The 25,050-nt window shown below is 39.5% G+C and overlaps 1 protein-coding gene across 3 annotated transcripts in view; it reads left to right on the plus strand.

Annotated features, from left to right (window-relative positions):
• TRPV3 (transient receptor potential cation channel subfamily V member 3) overlaps positions 1-25,050 on the plus strand; it is a 579,202-nt gene that overhangs the window by 492,727 nt on the left and 61,425 nt on the right. For all 3 annotated transcript variants that reach the window (XM_044080834.1, XM_044080833.1, XM_044080836.1), the window contains one exon: positions 8,624-8,733. In XM_044080834.1, the coding sequence (XP_043936769.1) occupies positions 8,624-8,733 (110 nt within the window). The remainder of the gene's footprint in view (positions 1-8,623; positions 8,734-25,050) is intronic.

A 25,050-nucleotide genomic window follows, 5' to 3' on the forward strand; every position in this document is an offset into this window, starting at 1 on the left:
AAATTTACGTTTTCGAGTTCAGAACCGAAGTCTTCAACTAAAACCTAAGTACCCCGTTGGGGAAACTTTTTCTTGCTCTTAACTGATGTCAGTAAAAGTAAATAATTGCATTACTTGTGGAAAGCAAACACCTCATAAGGATTTTCATTCGTACTGTATTCCTTGCCTAGGCCCAGACCACGACGTACCTTTCTGTCAGTTTTGTGCCTTATTTAAACCACAAACTATCCATCGTCAGTATATTTATGCTTCTAAATATTTTGGTGCTCGGTTCAATTATCCTGATATGTCTTCAGTCAGCCACCCAACTACCAATATTCTGAAAAAAATGCAAAGATAAAGACAGAGACAGGCCACCTAGGTCCAAAGCTGCCGCCGGCGCTTCTCCTAAGCCAGTCGCCAGTTCGCCGGTACTCAGTGAAGCACTTTTGCAGCCCCTGATACCTGCTACTTCTGATTTGCAGACCTCTACTGAGACCCAATCGGAGTCCAGTATGCTGCGAGATGCTTCAACAGTGGAACCTGCGGATGTCTCTACCTTGGATGGGTCTGGAGCCGCTGTGCAGGCACCGGCTTCTGAGGGTGTATTCAGGCCTACTGACTTGCATATTAAACTGATGCTATCTTCTTCTTTAAGGCCTAAATCTCGAACCATGCCTAAAAAACTGATGCCTAGACTGCATGGTCAGGCCTCTATGCCTGAAAAACAGATGATAAGAATGGCTGAAGACCTTATTACTTTAATCAGGGGAAGCCAGCCTTCCCCCTCTAAGAGACCTAGGACTGAGTTTGTTTATGATACTTCCGACCAGGATTCTGAATTTTCTGGTTCCTCTGATGACCAGTGTTTACCCTTATCTACCTATGAGGATTCTGATGCTGAGGACTCCATTCCCTCTGCTTCCCCCCAGATGATTTCTCTTTTGGTGAAACCTTTCATACTCCCAGGGAGCATTTTCATTGGGAAAGTCAGGATTTCTCTGATTCTAAAAAGAGGCTTTGGGATTTCTTACTCTTGCCCCAGCACAGGCCTTTAGCCATACCTCCTGTATTAGACATTGTTGATGATGCATTTGCAGAATCTGGCATGGTCCCTGACTCTTTACCTCCTGCTCCCAGGAAACCTGATAGATATTACAGGGTCCCTGACTCTCACAAGTTCCTTTTCAAAAATCCTATTGCGGATCCTGAGACCATTTCACAGGGGGCTAAGGGCATTAAAGCTACTACTGCCCAAAATCCTACCCCCTCTGATAGAGACTCCAGGGTGCTGGATAGATGGGGTAAGAAGGTATACACTTCTGCAACTTTGACAATTAGAGCCTTAAACTGCCAGTTTCATATGTTGAAGTATCAGCAGCATATTATTGGATTGCTTAAACAGAAAATGATGTTGTTTCCTGATTGTTTTGAAAATAAGGATTTACATGATTTATTGCATTCAGCTGAACAGGTTGGAAAACATACTTTGCAATGCGGTTTTGACTCTCTAGAGGCATCTTGCAGGGCTGCTGTAACTGGGTCTGTACTTAGAAGGCATGCTTGGCTTAAGGAGCAATCCCTACCAGATCATGTTAAAGCAAAATTACTGGATTCTCCCCTAAACCAGGACCGCCTGTTTGGCAACAAGAAAGAAGAAGTTCTTAAAAAGATGGAATAAAAAGCTAAATCTATGCAAACTGTTAAATATTTTTTACAAGTACAACCTCCAAGATTTAGTAGACATTGGCCTTCCAAGAATTGGTCCTTTTCTGCCCCTTCCAGACCTTCTCAGTCCAAACCCAGATCCAGCAGAGCTCCCAGGCTGCAGTCCCAGGGTACGCACAGGGCTAAGCAGTGGGGGGACTCCACTTCCAAATCTGGGAGTAATAAGACTCCTCCCTATGGTAAGCTGTCTCAATGACTTCCTTTTATAATTTCCAAGCACTTATCAGTGGACTGCCCCTTTGGGGGGAAAGATTGCTCTTCATGCAAAGAACTGGGAACTCATTACTCAGGACAAATAGGTTTTAAATATAGTGTCCCAGGGATACAGATTTCACTTTTACACATTGCCAACACCAAGCGGGTTGCCAGACCTAACCACAAATCAGTGGGCAGAGACCAAAAAACAAGTACTGTCTCTCTTAAGCATGGGGACTATTCAACTGATACCAGAAGAGGAAAAGGGACAAGGTTTCTACTCGAGACTTTTTCTTGTACCCAGAAAAGACAATTCATGGCGTCCTATCCTGGACCTGTCTACTCTAAACACCTTTTTAGAGATTCCAAAATTCAGGATGCTGACTCTTCACCAGTTGCTTCCTATGCTAGGCAAAGATGCCTGGTTGGCAACACTAGATTTAAAAGAAGCATACCTGCATATCCCAATCAGGGAATCTTGCAGAAGATACCTACGCTTCAAAGCAGGCTGCATGCACTATCAGTTCTCTGCACTGCCCTTTGGCTTATCTACTGTGCCCAGGGTATTCACAAAGTGCCTAGCTCCAGTTATTGCATTTTGCAGGCAAAGAAATATTCAAATATACCCATACCTGGACGATTGTCTAATTCAGGCAGAAAGCCAGGACATACTTTTGAATCATCTGGCCTTTGTACAAAGGTTTCTAACTTGTCTGGGGTACACCATAAATGAAAAGAAATCACACCTGGAACCCTGTCAAGAAATTATATTCCTGGGAGCAAGCTTGAATATAACTTCCCAGATGGCTTTCCTCACGCCAGAGAAACAAATTCATTTGACAACCTACTTCAAACAAGTGGCTACAAAAACCCTGCTATCTGCAAGACAAATTCTGCAAGCCTTGGGGTTCATGGCCTCATGCATTCTTCTAATTCCATATGCAAGACTGCATATGAGGAAACTACAGTAGTATCTAAAAAGCCTATGGTGTCAACATTATCAGGATCTAGAAGCAATGATTCCTATCATACCTTGCCTGCGTCTAGAGTTCCTTTGATGGGCAGAGGCCTGCCACCAAAACAAGGGACTACCTTTCACACCATCCCCTGCTGCCCAAACCCTAACAACAAATGCATCAGACTATGCATGGGGGGCTCACCTGGCAGGGAAGTGCATTCAGGGCAAATGGAACCCAAGTCAAATGCACCTGCTCTGACAGCCTTCAAAGACCACATTATTTCAGGACAACTAATGGTAAAGACGGACAACACCACTGTTATGTGGTACATAAACAGGCAGGGGGGTACACATTCTTAACCCCTCTACAGGCTAGCCATGGCATTGTGGAACACAGCCTTGAGCTACCAAGTGCACCTACAAGCTCAATTCCTGCCAGGAAAATTAAATACACTGGCAGATGGACTAAGCAGAAACCTAATGGACCCACACGAGTGGAAACTGGAACCAAGGATTTTCAACATGTTGACAAGCAAATGGGGGAGCCCAGATATAGACCTGTTTGCCTCTCCCCAGAACTACCAATTGGACAAATTTTGCACAAGGACTCCCCACAAACAAGCCTGGAAAGTGGATGCTCTGTCCTTCAGCTGGAAAAAACTATCAGTCTATGCCTTCCCCCCTCTGCCTCTGCTCTCCAAAGTACTACTAAAAATCAAACAGGACAAACCAAGGATGATTCTGATTGCTCCAGACTGGCCACGCCAACACTGGTACCCCCTGCTGTGCAGTGTGTCATGGTTATCCCCATGGCACCTGCCTCAGACTCCTTCCCTGTTGTCTCAGCAGGAGAACCAGATTCTGCACCCTCAGCTTCTAACACTGAACCTAGCAGCCTGGCTAATTACCTAAACTCTCCTGTACCATTCCTCAGTAAACCTGTGATGGATATCATTTTAGAGGCAAGGAGACCTAGTACTAGAAAATCTTATCCTGAAAAATGGAAAAGATTCCGTGCCTGGAACCAGTCTCAAGGGATGAACTCAGCAGCACCTAATTTACCTCACATTTTACAATACTTAACTGAGATGCTTCACAAGGGCCTGTATTTTTCCTCCATCAAAATTCACACCTCAGCCATTTCAGCTCATTATAACACAGAAAGTACAGTTTTGTACCTACCATAAACATGTTTTCCTCAGTGTTTCTTGCCCCAGATGCAGGTGTGCCCTCGTAGTAGGCTAAAAAATGGATTAAATGCCAAATAAACAAACAATATAAAACAAAATATATATATATATATATATATATATATATATATATATATATATATATATATATATATATATATATACAAAAATACAGATTAACAGATTCCAGCTAGCTGGCAATGCTGAGAATTGATAATGCTCTGATCCTGCAAAAAATCTGAGGTCTCTTCTGCAATCTGGTATAGGGACGGGCAGTGCAGGATGCCTCCTTTGAGAGTAAGTCCAGCCAAGACCCCCAGCATCCAGCCAGCTAAGCTGAGCTGCTGGATGTCAGCATTTTGAATTTTGGAACAATGGTATGTGTTGTGTGCAGCAGAGAATGAGAATAGGTCTCCATTCTTTTTTCTTTTTCTTGGTACCAGCTGGAGTAAATTTCTATAGCTCTTATCCTTAGTAAGTTGTTGATTTAGGTTCATAGGTTCATAGGTTCATAGGGCTAGTTTTGTGGCTTACGCCACCCCTTATATGTGGAACCTATCCATTGGTCAAGATTTCTCTTGAACAAGGCCAGTGGTGCTCTGCCTCACATATACCGGGGATTTTATTCCACATAGGAGTCTTTGGGTGAGTGAATCCTCCCCTCCAGCTATCACTATTAACAGCCGAGCGGTCGGTAAGTCTCCTCCTCCCTTGCTCTCTGATGGGATCTTTTTTGAGGTGCAGCATCATCATCAATGGGTTTGAGGTTGGCCTGTGCCTTGTATGTTAGCACCTCTGATCTCTCTCTGAGTAGCGGTAGCGACTGATGAAACTGGTTCTTCTGTCAATAGGCAGCATAGGACAGACCCTTGAGACCCTTTATCCTTTGGTGAGGAACTTTAGGCCTCTCCTGCTGCTGCAAGTAAGCGGGGGTGATCAATGGGGCGAATTGGTCTGATGCGTAAGGTCTTCCTAACTACTTTAGCTACATGGGGTGTCGAATGACACGACTACTATCCAACCTGGGGTCCCCAGTCCTGATAATAACTTTCTGTGCTCTGCCACCTACCTGGTAGCTAGGGGTAACCTTAACCTTGTTTTTCGTATGTATGACTATGCATTTTTGGCATTTGCTTTAGCTCTGTTTTGGAAGAGTGTGGAAGTGAAACCTGTAGCCCTGTGTCTGTTTTGTAAAGTCCCATTTGTGTCCTGTAATGTAATGCAGTTGTCTGAAACCTCAGAGGTTGGACCTGTAAGAAATCCTTGACTGTTTGACAGATTTTGCTTTTTCTTCCACCTTCTTCAGGAACCTCCTGTGCAGGAGCCAAACAAACTTTGTTCTCTTGGGAGCATCGGGGCCGGAGAAGAGAATCAGGAGCAGTACAGGCATCATTAAATCATCAATCAACTACTTAGTACTGGAGAATGGCTAAAAAGGCCTATGCTGTAGTGTAAAGTCAAAAGTCCTTAGCCTTTTTTCCTTGATCTGGAAATCCTGGCCCCTGCCATTTGGAAATGCTCAGCATTAGTCTGTAGAGACAGGTTCAGGGGTTCAGTCCTAGCTCTTATCTGAAGGGGCTGAGAGGTCCTGTCTGTCTGGGTGAGGTTGTGATCCCTCAAAAAGAATGAGATCCTCCAGCAGGCTGAAGGTATTGTGGTGCTAGAGGTGGGGGGTAGGCAAAAGCCTTGATGGACATAGAAGCAGGGGGCTAGCAGCCCCCGTGCAGGGGTAGATATGTATGTCTAAAGGAATATCGACAAATCCTGTGCCTGCTTCTAGCAGTAATATAGGAGGCATGCTTTCGCCCGAAGAAGAAACCGAGGACTTGTTTTCAGAAAAACCGACGAGCGTTGGCCTGGCCGCTGGTTTCAGCAGAACAACGGTGGAGAGCAAGGAGCAAGGCAGTAAGGAAGGAGTTATGAGGTTTAATTCACAAGTTAAACAATTATTTTTTAACAATTATTTTTCTGACATCCTCCCCTCTTCTCTCATCCACTGCTCAAGCAGTTCCTCAGAGGGGCAAAAAAATTGAGACCACCTAGGAGAGCTCCAACCCCAGCCTGGGACCTTAACTTTGTTTTGGAAAAACTCACTCTACCTCCTTTCGAGCCAGCTGCTACTACAGACTTAAAATTTCTTTCTTGGAAAACAGCTTTCCTTTTAGCAATTACTTCAGCAAGAAGGGTGTCTGAATTACAGGCCCTTATGGCAGTGGAGCCTTTCATCATCTTTCATGTGGACAGGGTGTCCCTCAGAACTGATCCATCCTTCATGCCCAAGGTGGTACCCAGAGTGGCTCTTAATCAGTCCATTCATTTGCCAACCTTCTTTCCCAATCCACAGAACAAAGGGGAATGGATACTGCATTTCTTAGATGTGCACAGACAACTTAGATTCTACTTGAACAGGACTAAACCTCAAAGGAAATCTGAACAACTGCTGGTGGCATTTGCTGCAGGGGCAGAGGGGAAGGCTATTTCAAAGCAAACCATTTCTAAATGGATAGGCCATTGCATTCATTTCTGCTATAAGCACCATAGAAAACCTATCCCACAGGGGATCAGACCTCACTCCACCAGGGCTGCATCTACCTCTACAGCCTTTCTCAGAGGAGTCCCTAACAAGGACACCCTAGAAGCTGCTACCTGGAGTTCTGTACATACTTTCACCAGGCATTATCATTTGCCAATTTTCTCTAAATCCAGAGCTGGCTTTGCCACTGCAGCTTTGCAGGGCCTTATAGCCGGTCCTAATGCTATCTAAATTCCACCTCCCAACCATAGCTTTGGGAATCTACCCAACTGTAATGACTGCAACAGTGAAACATGAAGAACATAGTACAGTTGTGTACACTTACCATAAATGTAGATGTTCGAGTGTATTCACTGTTGCAGTCCTGGTTACCCTCCCTCCAGCCCCCTAACTTCTTTTGGCTATACCTCTACTTTCCTTTACTATGCTTAAAAACTTTTTGGTGTATTTGCTTTTTTGTTGGAGGTATATCATTGTATTTTTATACTTAATTGCTTCCCATTAGGGGGGCACCTGACATCTGGGGCAAGAAAAACTGATGTAATGGCATTGGCTGCATGTTTTATACCCCTGACAACCTGGCGTCATGGAAGAAGGGACAGCAACTGATGCAGGACCCAAGACTTTATTAATCAGGCCGACTGAGAGCTACCTGCAAGCAGATAACCCGATGTAATGACTGCAACAGTGAATACACGCGAACATCTACATTTATGGTAAGTGCACAGAACTGTACTTTCTGCTTGCCTGTCCAAGAAGGCCAAAAAAAAAAACACTTCACTTCAAAAGCAAAGCAGACAAAGAGTTGTGAAAACAAGTCTGTTTCTCTACATGTACAACACCAGAGTTTAGGAGTATCACATGTGCATTGTAAATATCAAATGAACTGAGTGAGCAGAAGAGACCATATATCTAGAGTTCTCACATGGTACCACATGAAGGCTTCTGTGAGCTTGAAAATAGTACAGCACTTGAGCCTAAAGTCTGACGCTGACAAGAGTTTTAATGCAGAACTTTGCATGTGATTTTAGCATGATGCATACTTTTTTCCATCTTGTAGAAGAATTTGAAGGAGGGCTGAAATGATATGAATGTTGACAGTTCTGCTTCTCCTAACATATGTCATCATGCCCGCCTCTGAATCAATGATTGGCAGTTTACCTATGTCTAATAACTATAATGTTACATAAACTGATGCTCTACTGTTTATGAAACTAAACATAATATTTTTCTTTTGTTTAATTATTTATTTATTAAATATGGTCCATTCTTCTTTACAACACTGATTTTGGGCCCTGGAAAACCAAGTCATGGGTTTCATTTTCCCAGTGCATAAATAATAAGTAATAGTGCACTTTGGGTATTCACAGTGCATGAAAAGATGTTACTCATTAAGTTTGCCTTGTTCACTAAGCCCAGCACAAGTAGTGTCCTCAGACTTTTAGAAATGCATGCATTTTTGTACATGGTGAACAATGGAGGGCTGTTTTTTCACTGTTTTATCAACAACCCTTCCACAAGGGTCACTGACGTGGTAGAAAATCCCATGCCTTTCTTCTGGAAAAGGTAGCTAACCATTAAACCCTCAGGCTTTTTCCTTGATGTAGCCATCCAACATCTGAGACTGTGGATATGCCTATGTTTGTAGTGATGTGAAGAAAAGTGCTACTGAGTCTTCCAATTAATATACTTCTTCATGTAGATAATTTCACACTTGACTGCAAAAGTAATCTCATTGTGTAGCTGATCTTGTTATTTAACTTATGAGGTTTTCACGATAATGCAATATTCATGTTTCTGCTGAACTAGTTAGCACAGTGTAATTGGTGGCATTTCATAGCCCTAACTGCCAGTGTCCTAGCTTTACTCTCATTCAAAGTCAACAGAAGGCACACGTTGTCAAAGCACTTCCATTAGGACATTAGACTGCTCTACCTTTCTGATATCTAATAAAATTGTGTAGCTCATTTTGATTTATAGAGTTGTACAGAGTATGCTGACTGGTGAATACACGTGTAACAATATGCCACTTATCTGCAGCGTGCCAGAACCATTTTGGATTTGGAAAGAACATTGCCTCGGTTCATAAAGAAAAGGTTCCTCCAAGGAGAGATGTTGAACATTCATGGTGTCTATAAGCGATATTTAAGGTAGGGTTAGCCATTTATATACTTTGTAACTGAAGAAGTGGATTTGCTGATTAAGAGTGAACATTTTCAGATAACTTTATGAATTTCTTACATACCACAAAAATGTGACATGGGAAATGCTGTTGTGTCTTTTGTCCTACAATATACCAATACAGGAAGTATTTGTGAAACATTAAGACACTAAGTATTAAAATCTGCTATAATGGTTGAGTAGGATCACCATCCCCAACACACACACACACACACACACACACACACACACACACACACACACACACACACACACACACACACACACAAAATCACTAATTGCTACTAATTTCTTAACGTGCTTCATTGAAACCAGAACAAAACTGTTCACATCTGACCATTGTGTCATTTTGAATGGCAAGGGATTAGTGATCTTGAGTAAATACCATGCATCAACAAATGTCGTGCTCAACTGATCAAGATCTAACCAGATGACTGCCAGTTAAAAGGAACCCCATTTTAAAGCCTTTTCAATTTTTATTTGGAGGGGGGGACAAACTGCACAGTGCATCTTCGTACCATTTTCACAAAGTGGGGAATTAAGCTCCCTGTGGGGTCCCCACTAGAAAGATTACATTTTTTGCCTACAAACTGTCAATGACTAATTATTTTGTTAGGGATCATTTAGGTGCACTGCCTCACAACAGCCTGATTGTGAAAAACAGTCCTATTTGTTCTGTCTGCATCAGACTAAATGTCAAGGTATTACATTTGCCTCACGCCTACTTCACTTTTAACTAACATTGCTGTCTTTTTCTTTTGATGCATGACCACCAGCATTATGAAGGACTGCTTATGTAAGAAGGGTAAGCAGAAAGCCTCTGTAATTAAAAAGGAACCATGAAGGAGTGTTTGCCTGTGTTTGTGTTGACTTGTTTGTATGTACAATTAACACATTGATTTGTGACCAATGGCATTAGGGAGTGGTGTTTATGTAACTGAAGTTTTCCCAATATTAGATTCAGTCTTAGTTTTTTCTCAGCTCTTTGGGCTTGCACTTTTTCATTCCTTAGTCAGTGAGTGATCTTTCTTTGCAAAGATCAGAATGTAGTCTCTATTCCACTGGGGCTTTGAACAAAATAATGTTGTTTGCCATCGTTTTTGTAATAGTCTTTAAGGGAGAATAAAAAGTAAGTCTGGATATTTTATATACTTGCAATGTTAACTGTATGGTATAGTTTTTATGTTAGATCAGCCTAAATGTAGAAAGATAATCACCTGATCTTAACTTTTTCAAGTAGTGTGGTCCTTCAAATGGGTTCAGTACAGTGCAGCCAAACTCTTGCTTTACAGGGAAGGCTCAATTATTTCTTTTGGGGGGGGGGGGTTAGGAAACTGTAATAAAGTCCTACAACCTATCATGTATGTTATAACAAGAATATTAACATGTTTCAGCGACACTGCTGTTGTTGACATTTTTATCACATTTTATTTTATGATCAGTTGAAGAATTGATGTGGAACCAGTTAAATGCCTAGAAATGCCCTGTTTTTCATTCTGCATTTTTTCCATACCAGTCTTACAAATTTCTTCTAGATGCTGTTTGCCTCCCTAATTGCTGACTATCAGACCCCCACTGATTAGTCTTGGCCCATTTTGCTCCCCCAATGACAGCTGCCCAAAGGGAACCAACAACCCGACAGCAGGAATGAAGATCACTTAAACTTGGCCATCTGCTGTGGTCATACACATATATTTCCTACAGTCATTTTCCACTCCTGAGCATCCCATTTGACAGCCCAAGGATCTGTAGACCACAGAATGGCACACTTTTCTCTTGTACTGCCAATCCCCTGCCCATAGAACCTACAGTAAAGCCATTATCTATACAGACTGCAATGATGATTTGGAGCTCTTGCATTGCTATAGGAGACTACTACTCCTTCCTTAGCACATTCTAACACCCACACACCACAACCCATGCCCCAGTCAGTGCTGCACTACTGATGCCAGCAAGCCTCTGCTTGCTGGTTGCAAATAAAGCCAGTAACTGTAGATATGACCTAGTCAAGGTATTAGTTGTACGCATAAGCTTACCAGTCTTGTATTGAACTTGTAGGTCATGTTTTTGCTTTGACAAAATTCAATGGAGTGTTTCAGATGTTTAATCTAGCAATGTTTAACTAAGCTGTATAGCAGTTTATGATCTGAGTCCACTATGATTCATTTACTATAGATGGAAAAGACTTTTCTTGTTTCTATATAGCAGTAATGCAATAATTTGTGATACAGCAAAACATAAAAGCCAGACATTTCAACTTGTCGAATTTACATTTTCTGTTCTGTTCACTATAACAATTTCATGTCATTTTTGGGAATATTCCTTAATGGCATTGCTATATTTAATTTTGAAATAAAACTTGGATACTGTGCCATGCCTAAGAAATGCATTAAAGACACTTCATTATGAAGCCTTTGATTTTGCATAGTGATGACACTTTGTCCAATTATGGTTTAAGCCCTACTAACAACAAAATATTACCCATGTACTTGAGTGAAGTTACACACAAATGATAGATTTGTTTCTGTTCAGCTTTAAGCCTTTCTGTCTCAGCCTAACCAGTAGTTTAACTAGATGTTAATTATGCTTGTACTGCAGTGGTCCAGATTAGATGCTATCCATGATGCTTACTGTACCATCTAGTCTTACTAGTAAATTAGCCATAGCTCTCTGGCTAAAGTTGATGAGATTCCAAATGGCAAACAAAGAAACTTATGCCATCCTAGACATGTATTAAATGTGCATAGTATGGAACTAGGTTTATGTAGTTTAAATTATTGGTATCCTTGGTTAGCACAAAGGGTAAAGCAGTACTTTAAATTAGACATTGTTACTATTACTTCTATTGTCTGAAGTGGACATTATTCACATTGACCCACTTTTTTAAGTCTTGATGATGGATGCATATTCTTAACTTGCCTTGTTTGACTACTGTAACTACGCTATTTAGCCACTCTCTTTGTTAATTTCAGTTCACTAGGACTCCTATAGCTTCCATGCACATTCATTATTTCTTGCTTCTGGAACAGAGCATAATAGGGCCTCCTCTTTGAGCATGAATTACAGCTATTGCATTAAGAACATTTTTAATGATATTCATCTTGCATACATCCCAAGCCTTCAAAGAACTCAGAAGATCTTTGTAAAATATAATCAGCACTTTGTAATAGTTGCAGTATCTGTGCCATATGTTTCTATGCCTGTTAGCAGTGAAGTATCAGTCACAGATATGTGCCTGTCAGTTCTGAATAACATATCAGAATTATCATCAAAAACATTAATTTTCACACTGAAAGCATGCAGTCTGGCACTGACAATATTTACTGACCAAATCTGAACTGCATACACTAAATTAATGGTGGACGTATCTACAAATTTTCTGACTTTCTGCCTTCTCAGCCCTATCCAATTCAGTTTTCTGATTTGTCATAGTACTATTAGAGTCTGTGGTCATTAAACAGTCATTATTCATTTGTACATCAAGAATTATTTTAGTCAAGCCAAGCTCTTCATAAGTATTCCGCCCAAAATATTTGTTTGCTTTAATGCAAATTTAAGTGACTGAACTTGAAAAAACATTCTGTACTGTGATTTGTGTACATATTCTAGCCAGTCTTGGCCCAAAGATTTTAATTTTTTGGCCACAATAAGAAAAAAATACACATACAGACTGTTAAGGGTAAACACTAATATCCAATGCTGCTACCTTTATCCAAGAGTTTTTCTCTTCCCTGTAATATCATTTGTATGTTATTTAAGGCTCAGACACCAGTTACTACTTTTCTGGGGGGTTTTTATTTCCATTTTTTCTCTGACACAGACCAAGAAGGATCCCCTAGCCCTATTTCTCATATTTAAATATAAGCAAATCTTATTTCAGAAAGTAATGTGTCTTAGCCTGCATTACATAGACTAGACATTTGTGATTCTGTAACATTTAGTACAGGCCGCTGCCCACAACTTTACATACTTAGACTATATTGCTGAGGTCAGTAAATTGCTAAAACAGCCAAATAGAAACTTTTTTTAAAGAGTTACTTAGACAAATCTTTATATGAAAATACGTGCTGAGCTATATACAGCCTGGTAAATGTTTGGCCAGTGAACATTCATTTTATCTATTTAACTAAAAATAAAGCATAATATCATGCCTACAAGCAGCTATCATTTGTAGGATGTTAAAAGTAGTTAAAAATAAAAGTACATTTAATATACAAAATACAGAAGTACACAACAAGGGCAAAACATGGCTTGACAGTTAAATGAAGAGAAGAAGAAAGGGTGTGTGAGGAAAATAATTTGTCTGAAACCCCAGTAGTGTGATACAGGATAAGACAGTTGTCAGTGGTCTGTAGGTGAGGGCTCTGCTATTTACAGCTGGAGGGGAGAAAAACAGGTAGAGAACAAGCTGACAAAAATGAATGAAACAATAGAGTGCGAGCTCCCAGTAGAAATAACACCTCTCAGCAGGCAAATGGTAACTTGAAACACTAGAAATATACTCTGAGAGGTGACCACGGAAACGTTCATGCACCCTTGTTGTACCTCAAGGAATATAAATATACGAATAATCCATAATGAATTAGTAAGGCAAACCGTTTTAAACTGACTCAGTTCGGTTTGCCTTACTAATTCATTATGGATTATTCGTATATTTATATTCCTTGAGGTACAAGAAGCGTGCATGACCGTTTCCGTGGTCACCTCTCAGAGTATATTTCTAGTATAACAAAAATGAATGTTGATTTTTTTTTTACTAGAAGAGGCAGGGAATGGGGGATCTGTTTGCATCATGTCATAGAACAGAGGACTATTATGCTAGTGCATAAAAACTGTGGTGGGAGAAATATCAACTAAGTGATAGGTAGTGGTTAAGACTGCAACCAAAAGAAGACGCAATATTCAAGGCTTTGTTATGGTTCTAATGAAGAGGATCCCTCATATCTTCAAGCATTTGTTGAAGTAATAGGTAAGTTTACAGGTTTGTGTGTGCCTTTATTAATTGTTAGGCACCTTAATGTGGCAATCAGTCCAGTTTTAGATAGACTACTCCAGGCAGGAATAGGCTGCCCAAATCCACAAGGCTATTCCAGGAGTTGGTTAATGACTTAACTGAGGTTAACACATGAAATGGTGCACAGTGAATACTAGAAATGGAAGTATACATTTCTGGCATGTAACTCTGTAACAACTAGTAGATTGGACTATATTTCTATCACTTCTTTTCACATGCAAGACATGACTGCAGCAATGCATGAAAGCTGTGTTTCAGATTACAAGTATGGCTTGTTAGGTGTGCACCGTAGAACTTGTTGGCCCCGAGCCTCTTGGAGAATGGATATGTAAGTTCTTAAATCATATAACAGCTTGAGATCTTGACATTGGCAACTGTTGGAGGGAGGGGCTTGTTTTTCAACCTAGAATAACAACAATGGAAAATTGGGATAGTTTTAAGTAGTTTATTAAATGATTGGTTAAAAAATAGGCCTTCAACAGAAACCTTTAAACAAGTAAAACAAATTCATTTGGAAGAGTATTTTAAACTCTAAGGTAAATATAAAAAAGGCAAGACAGCAAAAATGATAAGCTCACAAATCTTACATTGTAAAAAGGAATGTAAGGCTTTATATTACGACAGTTTACATACAAGGTGGGCAAGACTGAACATGTTCCATTGGGTAAAAGTGGTTTATCTCCTCTAAGCTCTTAGAATTAATTTAAAGAACAAAAAAGGGATGTATATATTTATGCTATTAAAGATTTTGAGGATGTTGTTCATAGAAATGTTTTCTATATTAATGAATACATTGATATAAATTATAATTAATAAATAAACTAAAAAATGAATAAATTACTATATTAATGAATATCGGGAGTCTGTTTACACAGAAGAATGAGATAATTTTTAGCAGCCTCCATCTTCTGGTGGATGAAACAGATATAGCAATAATAAATCAGTCCTTCACTGTGGAGGAAATTATTCTTTGTATTAGCAGCCTCTCTAGTGGTAAGGTCTCTGGGAGATGATGGTCTAATTGAAGAATTTTACAAAGCTTGTAAATCAGTCCTTGCTAAGCTTCTCTTAAACATTGTTTGAGGTGTTAGGTACTTTAAACTTTTTATCATTTGTCTGGAGAATAGTGTCTATTGTTTTGCTGCTAAAAAGAAGGGACTTGCCGACTTTTACTGTCTGAAGTGAAGATCCTTGGTAAATTACTGGCCATACAAAAAAGCTATGGTTAAGGTGCTGCATCAGTCACAGCAAGGATTTATATGAGGGCAATAATGTGTGTATGTAGGGGGGGGGCTGAAGCTGCTGCTCATGTGGCTGAATATGCTTCAAGTCTATGAACTTATATCAAGTTACTCCTGTGGTGGCTCTTTTTTGGACTTACAAAAGGCCTTTGATTGTCTTAGCTGGCCATTTATGTGGGCAGCCATGAAAGCCTTTGGCATCAAAAGCAATTTTGTGGATTGGTAGAGAATTTGGCACAGGGAATGACTTGTACATGTTATAAGAGTAGGTATCTCATCAACCCACTTTTTTGTTGACATTAGACATTGCCCATTGTTACCCATGTTCTTCACCTTAGCTATTGAGACTGTTGTAGTTTACCTTTAATAGCACCATTCCCAATGGGAGGATTCCTAAGGGTGTCAGGTGGGCTATAGTCTTGCTTGGTTTGCAGATGATCGAGTGCTATGGCTGGCAGATCTGGTGAAAATATTACCGCATGTCCTGCAGACACTGGGGAACTTTGGTAGGATATCAGGTTTAAACTGTTTCCTTTAAATGGCATGGGTACAGAAGTGCTACTTGGGTAGCCACCAAATGCTGTATATATAACTCATCAGCTTTACTATATATCGGTTTAGGGCTTCATTTTAACCTCACTAATCTTTGGAAGATTAACATCAATCCCTTCATGGAAGAGCTCATTCAAACAATCCATAAATGGAAATGGCTTAAATGGGTACAACTAAGATGTGTATCTTTTTAGCTAGGCATTTTAGCCTTTAAAGCTAGACCAAATCCCATGTATCTTGGTGAGGTAGACAGAGCTTTGCCTAACCCAATAAGATACAGATGATTTTGGCTTCTTTTTTTGTGGGAGGACCACTGCCAAAGGGTTGTAGGGAAAAATTATTTCTTCCTGCAATAAGGGAATAGGGTAGTGGGTTTCTGGATTTTGCTATTCTATTTACGCTAGAGTGTCAGTTTATTTCTTATGGTTAATTGTGGACTTGGAACTGGAACTTAACGGCCTGATGAGAAGAAAGAAGGGGGCTTATAAAGTTTTGCAGTTTATTCTGTGTTTTTTTGCTTTAAATAGGATAGTAAATAATTTATTGAAATACATATTATATAATGCTAAGAATCATTTCATATTTTTAAAGTGTTATACTAAATCACACTTTTGAATATTTTGTTAAGGTTATTAATACAGATTATGTGTTTGCAAGAAAAAAGAAAAAGAGAAACATCCAAAGAACACTTCTATCACAGTTTCTAAACTTAGATAGTGACATACTTTGGCATACTCTCCCAGCTTCCTTGACCTTCCTATCACTACTATGCTTCTTGTTTGACCAGCAATAACTGCATTGCCTTGGCCATACTGTACTGAAATTCTCCAGCCTAATTCTTTTTTTTCCCATAATCTTTATTTGAATTATTAATTAATACAATATGAAAACTGAAAATCGAAATCAGTAGTATAAATCAAAGTTGCAATTAAACAAAATGAATAACACACAACTATATACATTCATATTTACACACATGCCATTTACCTGAAAACAGTATATTTCATTTTACTTCAGCATAAAGGAGGAAACAATAGAAAGAAAATGATTTATAGATAGAGGGAAAGAAGTATCTATGTATCCTAAAAGCCATCATTTAGTTCCACCAATAAAAGTTGGTAAATAAGGAGATTTAAGGTCAAATAGCAAACTCTAGTCTAGATTAAGATTAATAGAAGTTGAGGAGTTATTGTAATATATGGTTTAAAAGTAAATACAGTAATCAATAAAACGTGAATAGGCTTTTCAATTAAACATCAGAAATTTGTGAGCTGTTAGGTGTTTAATTGCCATTTGTCTAAATCCATCCCATGTGAGAGATGATCTATCTAGCCAATTTAGTGTACTAAAAATTTTAATTAAAATAAATAATGTAATTACAATGCAAGTTTGTAACTTAGTCAAACCAGTTGGAGATATGTGTAATATGGTAAATTCCCATGAGAGGGTGGATTTTTCATATCCATCTTTTGGAGTCTAACGTTTAGTGAATTCCATAGTTTGTATACACACTTGCAACTCCAAAATGTACGGAGGAGATCAGCTCTTTGAGACTCACAATATGGACACTCAGGGGAGACTGAGTGGTTACATTTATGCAGAATGGTAGGGGGGATATGCATTGTTAATAATCATAAATTGTGTATAGCAGAGTTTCTTACAAGTAATTAGCTTGGAAGTTAATTTTTATGGATTTTTTTATTTGTTTTAAAGCAATTGAGGGGTTTAGCTTGGCCCAATATTTTCAGAAAAAGTATCATTCTGGTATATAATTGACATAATTAAATGATATGTACTTGAAATCATTTTTTTCCTCATTAATATTAATTTCCAGAGGGTTTTACAAACTTCAGTGTCTTTCTTAGAAATGTATCTAGAACACAGCTATTTGATCTGTCTTAAGATGATAATATATCTCTTGGGAAGATGTAATGGAGTCCTCATCTCTGAAGCCCTTGGGTTTTGGAAAGGGTAAAAATCAAGCACTCATTTTTCCTTTAAGAGGGGAAAATTTGTTAAATTTAACATTGAGTTATTTAGTTTTAAATTAGGGTTGAGGTGTATTGGTTGTAGAGTTACAAAAGCAGTAGATAACTTTAATGATTCAAATAGTTTTTGTAAATTGACAATATATTTTATTGGGGCAAGCATCTTACAGCCTTTCAGACTTTTTTTGTTAAGGAAGGGAAGAGCCTTGGGATTTAACTTAAGAGATTTAACTTATTTATAGTATATTTCTATCCAGTAAGGAGACCAGGAATTTTTGTTAGATCCATAATTAGCTATTTTTATTAATCTGCTACTGTTAATAATATCATAGTATAATCTGAAGTCAGGGAGGTTTAAAACTCCATTATTTTTAGGCCACATCAACTTATGATAGGAAATCCTAACAGATTTAGGGGACCATATGAATTTAGCAAGGGTAGAGTGAATTTTATTAAAAAATTATTATATCTTATTACCTGAGGCCATAAAAATATATAACAGCCTAGGTAATATATTAATTTTTACAACTGCTACTTTAGATAAGAAATGTAGTTTAATATTAGCCCATCTATTACCGTCTTGTTTTATGCTTTGCCATAAATTTACAATATTGTTTTGAAAGAATGACAAGGTGTCCTGATAAAAGGAGATTCCTAAATATTTTATAGATTCTCCAGCCTAATTCTTATTTTTGTGGGAGAATAGAGTTCCTATACCCAAGAGATGAATAACTGTTTGCAAATGGAAGCTAAACTTGTGCAGAATTCCACAATAATGTTTATTTAAATGTTCTTAACTTGGTATACCCAAAAGGTACTCAGCTCCTTTTCTCAGGTATAGTCCAGGAATGCTATTAGATTAAGTGACTTACTTAGAGTTATGCAATTTCCAAGTGGCGAACAAACAATTCAAACCCAGGACTACAGGATGAAGCTCATTAGTAGTTCATAGACTTCATCTGTTTATAAAATACATGAACATTTCATGGAGTTACTAAAATACATTACAAAGTGCATTGGGTAAGCAGAAATTTTATTGGGAAATGTAACACTGACTAAATAGGGCTGCAGGACATTACCGTACTCTTCTATGAAAGTAAATTGGATGAGATTTTAATTTGTCAACACTCCCTTCTCAACTTAAACAAGCAAATAAGACTCCTAGTGAAGTCCTCCAAAGCTAACTATGAATTCAAATTAGTTTCCCTAACTAAAGATAACCACAAGGCGTTCTTTAGTTACATCTGCAACCTCAAAGGTAAGGCCCAGATTTGTGCTGAACTCATAGTTAATGGTACTACACATACAGAACCTGTGGATATAGCAAACCTTCTGGCTGACAGGTTCAGTGAAAACTTCACTCCCCTGTCCCTGCCACATATACCCCAAAGCATCCCTAACACCTGTCCCCCACCTAGTATCTCTGAGGAGCAGGTCTTAAATGCCCTCTCCAAGGCCAAAAACACAGCCTGTATGGGACTAGATAACATCCTGGGCTGATTTTTCTCACAGAAGTTGCCCCACCTTTGGAACAAGCTTCCTATTCTTGTTACAAAAAGCCCCTCATTGGCCCTATTTAAGCACAATTTGGACAATTGGATGGGTAACCAGAAAATTCACCCTGGGGGGTTCCACCTGTATCCTTCTTGGACAGGGGCAATAGGTGCTGATTCTAGTGTCTGCTTGAACCAGACACCCTTGGGAAGACAGGTTGAACTTGGCTAGGCTTGTAAGGGCCCTGGGGCCATTAGCCTAGTAACCTTTTCCAATTTGGTTTTAAAAAACTTATATTTGTCTGTTTCTCCCACATGTGCAATGGACTTTGTAAACCAGCATGTACATAGCCCACTGTCTTGGGTCGCCAATATTAACCTTTCATCTCTTGGTTTGAATTCGCCTCTCCTTAACCATTCTTGCATTCATTCGTTATCAACATGCGATTCTTCCAGATGTTTTCTATACTTGCAACTATATTTATGCATTTTGCACATTTCTTGCTTTCTCATCTGGTCCTTTACCTTATATTCTTTCTATTGTTTTTTGGCACATTCAGTTGCTGCCTGATTTTATCTACTTCTCGTTTGATTTCCATTCCTGTTTGATGCCGATACGCTTCTGCTAGACTAAGCAGGGAAGCCATCTTAGATTTATTCTCCTCATTTATTTATTTTATTTTTATATATTTTACATTTGTTGACTGGGCTAGTCTAGCTGGATACATGTCCATTTTCAGTAGAGGCCCGGGGAGAAAAGCTCCAAAAAAAAAAAAAAAAAAAAAAAGAATAGAAAATCCATACATACATTTAAAAAGGTAATAGCAGTTAAAACTTACCAAGAACTAAAAAAGCAGTTGTTACAAAAAATTTTTTTTTTTTTTTGTTTTTTGTTTTTAATATATAAAAGATACATTAGTCTAAGCAAGGAATAGAACTAGCACTAATAATCAATGGGTATTGTATTTGAGATACAATATCTATGAATGCATGCATTATATTTATAATAACATGGTAGTCAGAAATTATTAGGTATTAGAGTAGTTGTAATTTGAATGCCTCAAAACTTTCACTATGTTTGGGTCTTGTGAGGTCAGCACATATGTGTGGAGTCCCACGATTGTCGATCTATATATGTAATCATTTTCAAGGAGGCCCATCCCTCCTCAGAATGGGGAATATATAATCTTGGTATGCAGTGATTTTTTTAACCAGAAAGGGGGTTGAAATGGGAGTACAGGACAGTAGCAAAAAGAAAGAAAAAAGCAATCAAAGAAATCACACAGTGGAAACAGGTAAGGAATGAATATAATGGGGAGAGAAAGGACGGGAAACATTCTTTTGTGGGGCAGGTACCCATTTTCAATATTCAAATAAGAAAAGGTGGGAGGGTGAAGGTATGATAAGAGGGATGGAGTAGATGACAGGGTCAAACACACAGACAAGATTGATGGAGGAGGTGCTGACACACTGAAGGAGAGGATGGACAGTGGAGTTACAGACATCAGTCAAACAAATGGAAACCAATACTCATGAGGTGTAATGGGCAACAAACTGGGGAGAGCGAGGACACAAAAGGGAGAGGAATCATTACGATGGGGGATAGAGTGGGTATATCTCCCAAACTGCCATGCCTAGGTCATCCCCAATGGGAGGTCAAACACCATGCTCTGTTTCTTCACCACTGGGCCTGGCTGTGATGGTGCAGCCAGAACCTGCAGAAATGTGACTATACCAGCCCCAATAGGAATCTTTCCAGATGGCCAATGTAGGCATCTTTACAGCAGTCCACCAGCTACCCCACCACATTTGCACCTGCCTGTGGGTGACAAAAGAATCATCTCTGGAAGAGTCACTAATGGGAGCAACTGCACTCTTAGCCAGTGAAGCCACACCAGGCTCCCACTGCAAAAACACCAAGTGACCCCATTCTAGGTGGCACAGAGGAAGATGTACTGGCTGGACAGTCTCACTGAAGTGGGCAGAACCAGGCATAACCACTTGCACTCCCATGGTGTCTGCTGTACTGAAATGCAAACTAAAAGGAGAGAAGCAACATAAACAGAGCAAAATAAATTAAAAATAAAGGATTGAAACAAAGAGGGAGGGGAGAGACGAGATTTTGCATGAAATAAAGTATGATGTGCACCTATATCTTGGATGACACTAACCACAAGTACAGCATCAATATATAAGCAAAACTCAGGTAAACAGCACAGCGTTCTATCACATACTAAAAGAAATGCTCATATGCATTATCTCAGTAGCATGAAGAGGGAAAATATTCTAGGGTGTACTACGTATACTGCCTATGACTGACAGGTGGATTACAGCTACTACTCCTACAAAAGCACTGCAGTACATTAGTATGTCCATATACGTTCTGCTGGCTTTGGTATCTAGCAGTTAATGTACCCCAGCATATGTAAAAAGGCCTAATCCAAACTGGTAACACCAGAGTTTTGTGAACGTAGAAACACGCTGGTTATACACGGCAGTACAATTGCATAAAAACTAATCTTCGATAGCAGAGAAGTAAGCGCTTTCACAACTAATAACAGTTGCTTCATCAGACCGATACAGAGATCTGATGAAGCAACTGTTATTGGTTGTGAAAGCGCTTACTTCTCTGCTATCGAAGATTAAAGTTGTTATGCAATTGTACTGCCGTGTATAACCAGCGTGTTTCTACGTTCACATATCCTGCTTCAACATGGTTATTTCATCTGGAGTTTGGTTCTTTGCCTTTAACACCAGAGTTTATCTGACTACATGCCAAGCCCTCTCAACCACATACACATCATCTACAATATAAGCAGGATCAGTCCATACAGTACACTTTCCATATATTAAGGCAGTGCTTTTAGAAGTTAAACAGTTTAACAAACTACAGAAGGAAAACCATTGCACAATATAAAAAGGAATGGTGTATTCACCCCTGCACCTGGAAAGGTGCTGCATTCTCCTCAGGAAAAGAAAACGGCTGTCTTCAGTAGCCTCCTAAAGCTGTAGATAAAGAAAATTATTACTGTAATGCTAAACAGGTAATATACAAGCAAACAAAAGTGTAACAACTGCACAGAATATTCAAAATGCATTTCAGGTGCTCTCACCCTGTCCTCTTCTTCCAACCAGGTAAGAAGTTCCAGATGGTTCCTCCACTGGTCACTGTAGTGTGACATAAACTGCTCAACAGAGTGAGGTATGTCTGAGCATCACTAACAGACTTATTGAGATAATCTCAGGCATCCACCTTATACTTTAGACCATAATATGAGTCCCCAGGCAGATGTTTCTTGTGGTCCCTGTGTGGTAAGTACAGGAAGATTTTTACATTCCTTAGAGCACCACCAGAGTATGCTGTCAGAACCAGTGCCATACTTCAGGTCTCATAACAGATCATCATGACTGGCCATCTCATAGTTATGCCCATTACATGTTTTGCCAATTCAATTGGCATGCAACCTCAGTAGTGCCACCTTGGACTGAGTATGAAATAGTGTGTGCCAGTATTATATTCAGGGCAATTCAGGATGGCCAGTTCGGGACAGCGCAGTGGTGCAGAGGTTGTGCTGTCACCTCAAAGCAAGAGGTTCTCTGGTTCGATTCTTGGCTGAGGTGCCTTCTGTCTGGAGTCTGCATTTCCTCCCTGCATCCATGTGGGTTTCCTCTGGGTGCTCCGGTTTCCTCCCACATTGCAAAGACAAGCATCTGGAGCATATCTCCCTAGGCCTCCACTGAAAATTTGCTTCATTCCAAGTCGGACTTTCCTAGTAAACAAATGCAGAATAAATAAAAAAATAAAATTATAGAGGTTCAAATTTCACAAAAAAATAGTGAGAAATGGAAGAACATGTATGTAGTGTATGCACGCAGTTAAATGTTTGCAGTGGCATTGCACTTCAGAGCCTTCATTATCAGCAGTCATGTACTATTTCCTTGCTTGTTTCATTAACCCAACCTCAATGTACACTGCAGGTGTTCATATAGGTGCATAATTCTTTAAAGCATCTCAATAAAACTGTGCATAGATTAAGCAATTCAAAAAGAGTTACAATATGGGTTAGGCCCTCATTTGCATAATCATCATTCTTAAAGGTCCAAACCTACAGGATATAAACCCTTGTGGTAACATAGAACCACATCACGATACAGAATAAAATGTGTAACACCATTATTGAAACTCACTATACTCATGTGAAACCAACTTGCGAAGGAGTGTGAGGTAGGTGCTATCTTTTACTAAGTATTGCTTTTGTTGTACTATCTACCAAATGTGTTTCTTATATAAATGATGCGGAAAATGTGTTTTAAAGTCTTGCTACCCTTTCTAATGTACTACTGCAGTAGTAAAAGGAAGCAAGGAAGGTGTAAAAAATCTAAAGGGAATATTAAACATAGGCTCTCCTTTTAGGAGAATATGTAAGTCAGCATTTATAGGTGCCAGTCTAGTAATGTGAGGTTGTAAAGTAATATACTGCTATGTAGAGGAACCACTTTATGCAAGTATAAGGAATGGGGCCTGTGGTTGTGAGACAACTGTTCTGCTTACCTCAACATACAGGTAGGGCATACATAACTAAGATCAGTCAACACATCTCAACAAACACTATGCTGTGACGTCCAGTCTTGTATTTCTTTTTTTGGAGGAGACAGGATCAGTTACCACAGTAAGCATGCTCTGCATGTCAGAGGATAGTGCATACTGGAGGACAGTGTAGTACTAATGCTTGCAGTGCCACTTAATGGATTCATTGTTAGTGGACCTGGCCTGAAGCATAATGGGTATGCTGGAAAGGGTTACCTGCCTCATTACAGTTTGTGGTCTGGGTATGGTAGGAGCTGCTGACCAGAGTGGAGATCAGTGGCTCTGGCTGTGCCATTCTTCTGTTCAGGGTCTTTCAACCTATTATGTATAGGTATTGGCATGTGAGGGGCACAGGCTGAAAGCTATACTTACTGGCACAATCTCGCTCCACACAGCCTCATGCATGACAAAGAAAAATAATACAAATGCATGTTCTCCCACAAAGCGGATAAGAGTTTGTTGCAGGCTTTCCATCTCCATGGCTGACAGATATTAAGTAAGGATAATTATGAATAGCCCTACCATGACTGTGTGCGGCAGGGTGAAGTTACATACATTAATGCTGTCAGTGGCCAAGACCAAAACTATGAACAGCAATATCATTAAAGATATCCAAAATCATGCTGCCTGCCTTTCACAGGAAGGTAGGATGACAGGAGTTAGTCCACTGGCAGAACCACCACTGATGGAGGAGGAGGAGTTTCTTGCCACTCTGCATGAGGGATCAGACTCAGTGCTTTCCCACAGTGGTGTGTAGGACCTAGATGTTGAACTACAACATGCCCCAAGATTCTTCGGGTGCCTCAGGTGTGTTTCACTACTGTATTAGGAATAGCACACTTCTGATCCGGGTAGTGTAGAGCATGCCAGTCAATTTGTGTTTTTCCTTGTTATGTAGGAACATCAAGGCTTAAAACTTTGTGGGCACCTGTACAAGATAAATTCTAATTTTCAGGGGTAAAACTAGTTGACATCACTATGATTTCTCCACTAGGAAAAAAGTAAAGGTGATGGATAATACTTACAATGGGAATTGGGTTCTGGTTTCTTCATGGGTGACATACTATCCATCTCCACTGCCTGATGGTTGAGCCAAGTCTAACACTGACAATGACGGCAGTGAATAGTTGCTATGGTTACAGAACATGGTGTCAGTGTTGAATACAGAATACATAAAAACTATATCCCCTACCTAGGCCATGGACAGGACCTCTGTGCCTGTAGAATCCACACAAGATACTTAGAGTGCCACTGAAAGGCAGGTTGTCATTGACAGACCTAAATGAGAAAGTGTCCAGCTCTCATTGTCTCCTGCAAGCTCCACAGAGCATGAGGATGATGGTGTGGGTGGTGTATTAGTGGCTATAGGCACCACACATACCACATACAGACCTCCCCCATAAATAACTG

The sequence above is a fragment of the Protopterus annectens genome, chromosome 8.part0, assembly GCF_019279795.1.
Source record: "Protopterus annectens isolate FY-2018-M chromosome 8.part0, PAN1.0, whole genome shotgun sequence".
Classification (NCBI taxonomy): domain Eukaryota; kingdom Metazoa; phylum Chordata; order Ceratodontiformes; family Protopteridae; genus Protopterus; species Protopterus annectens.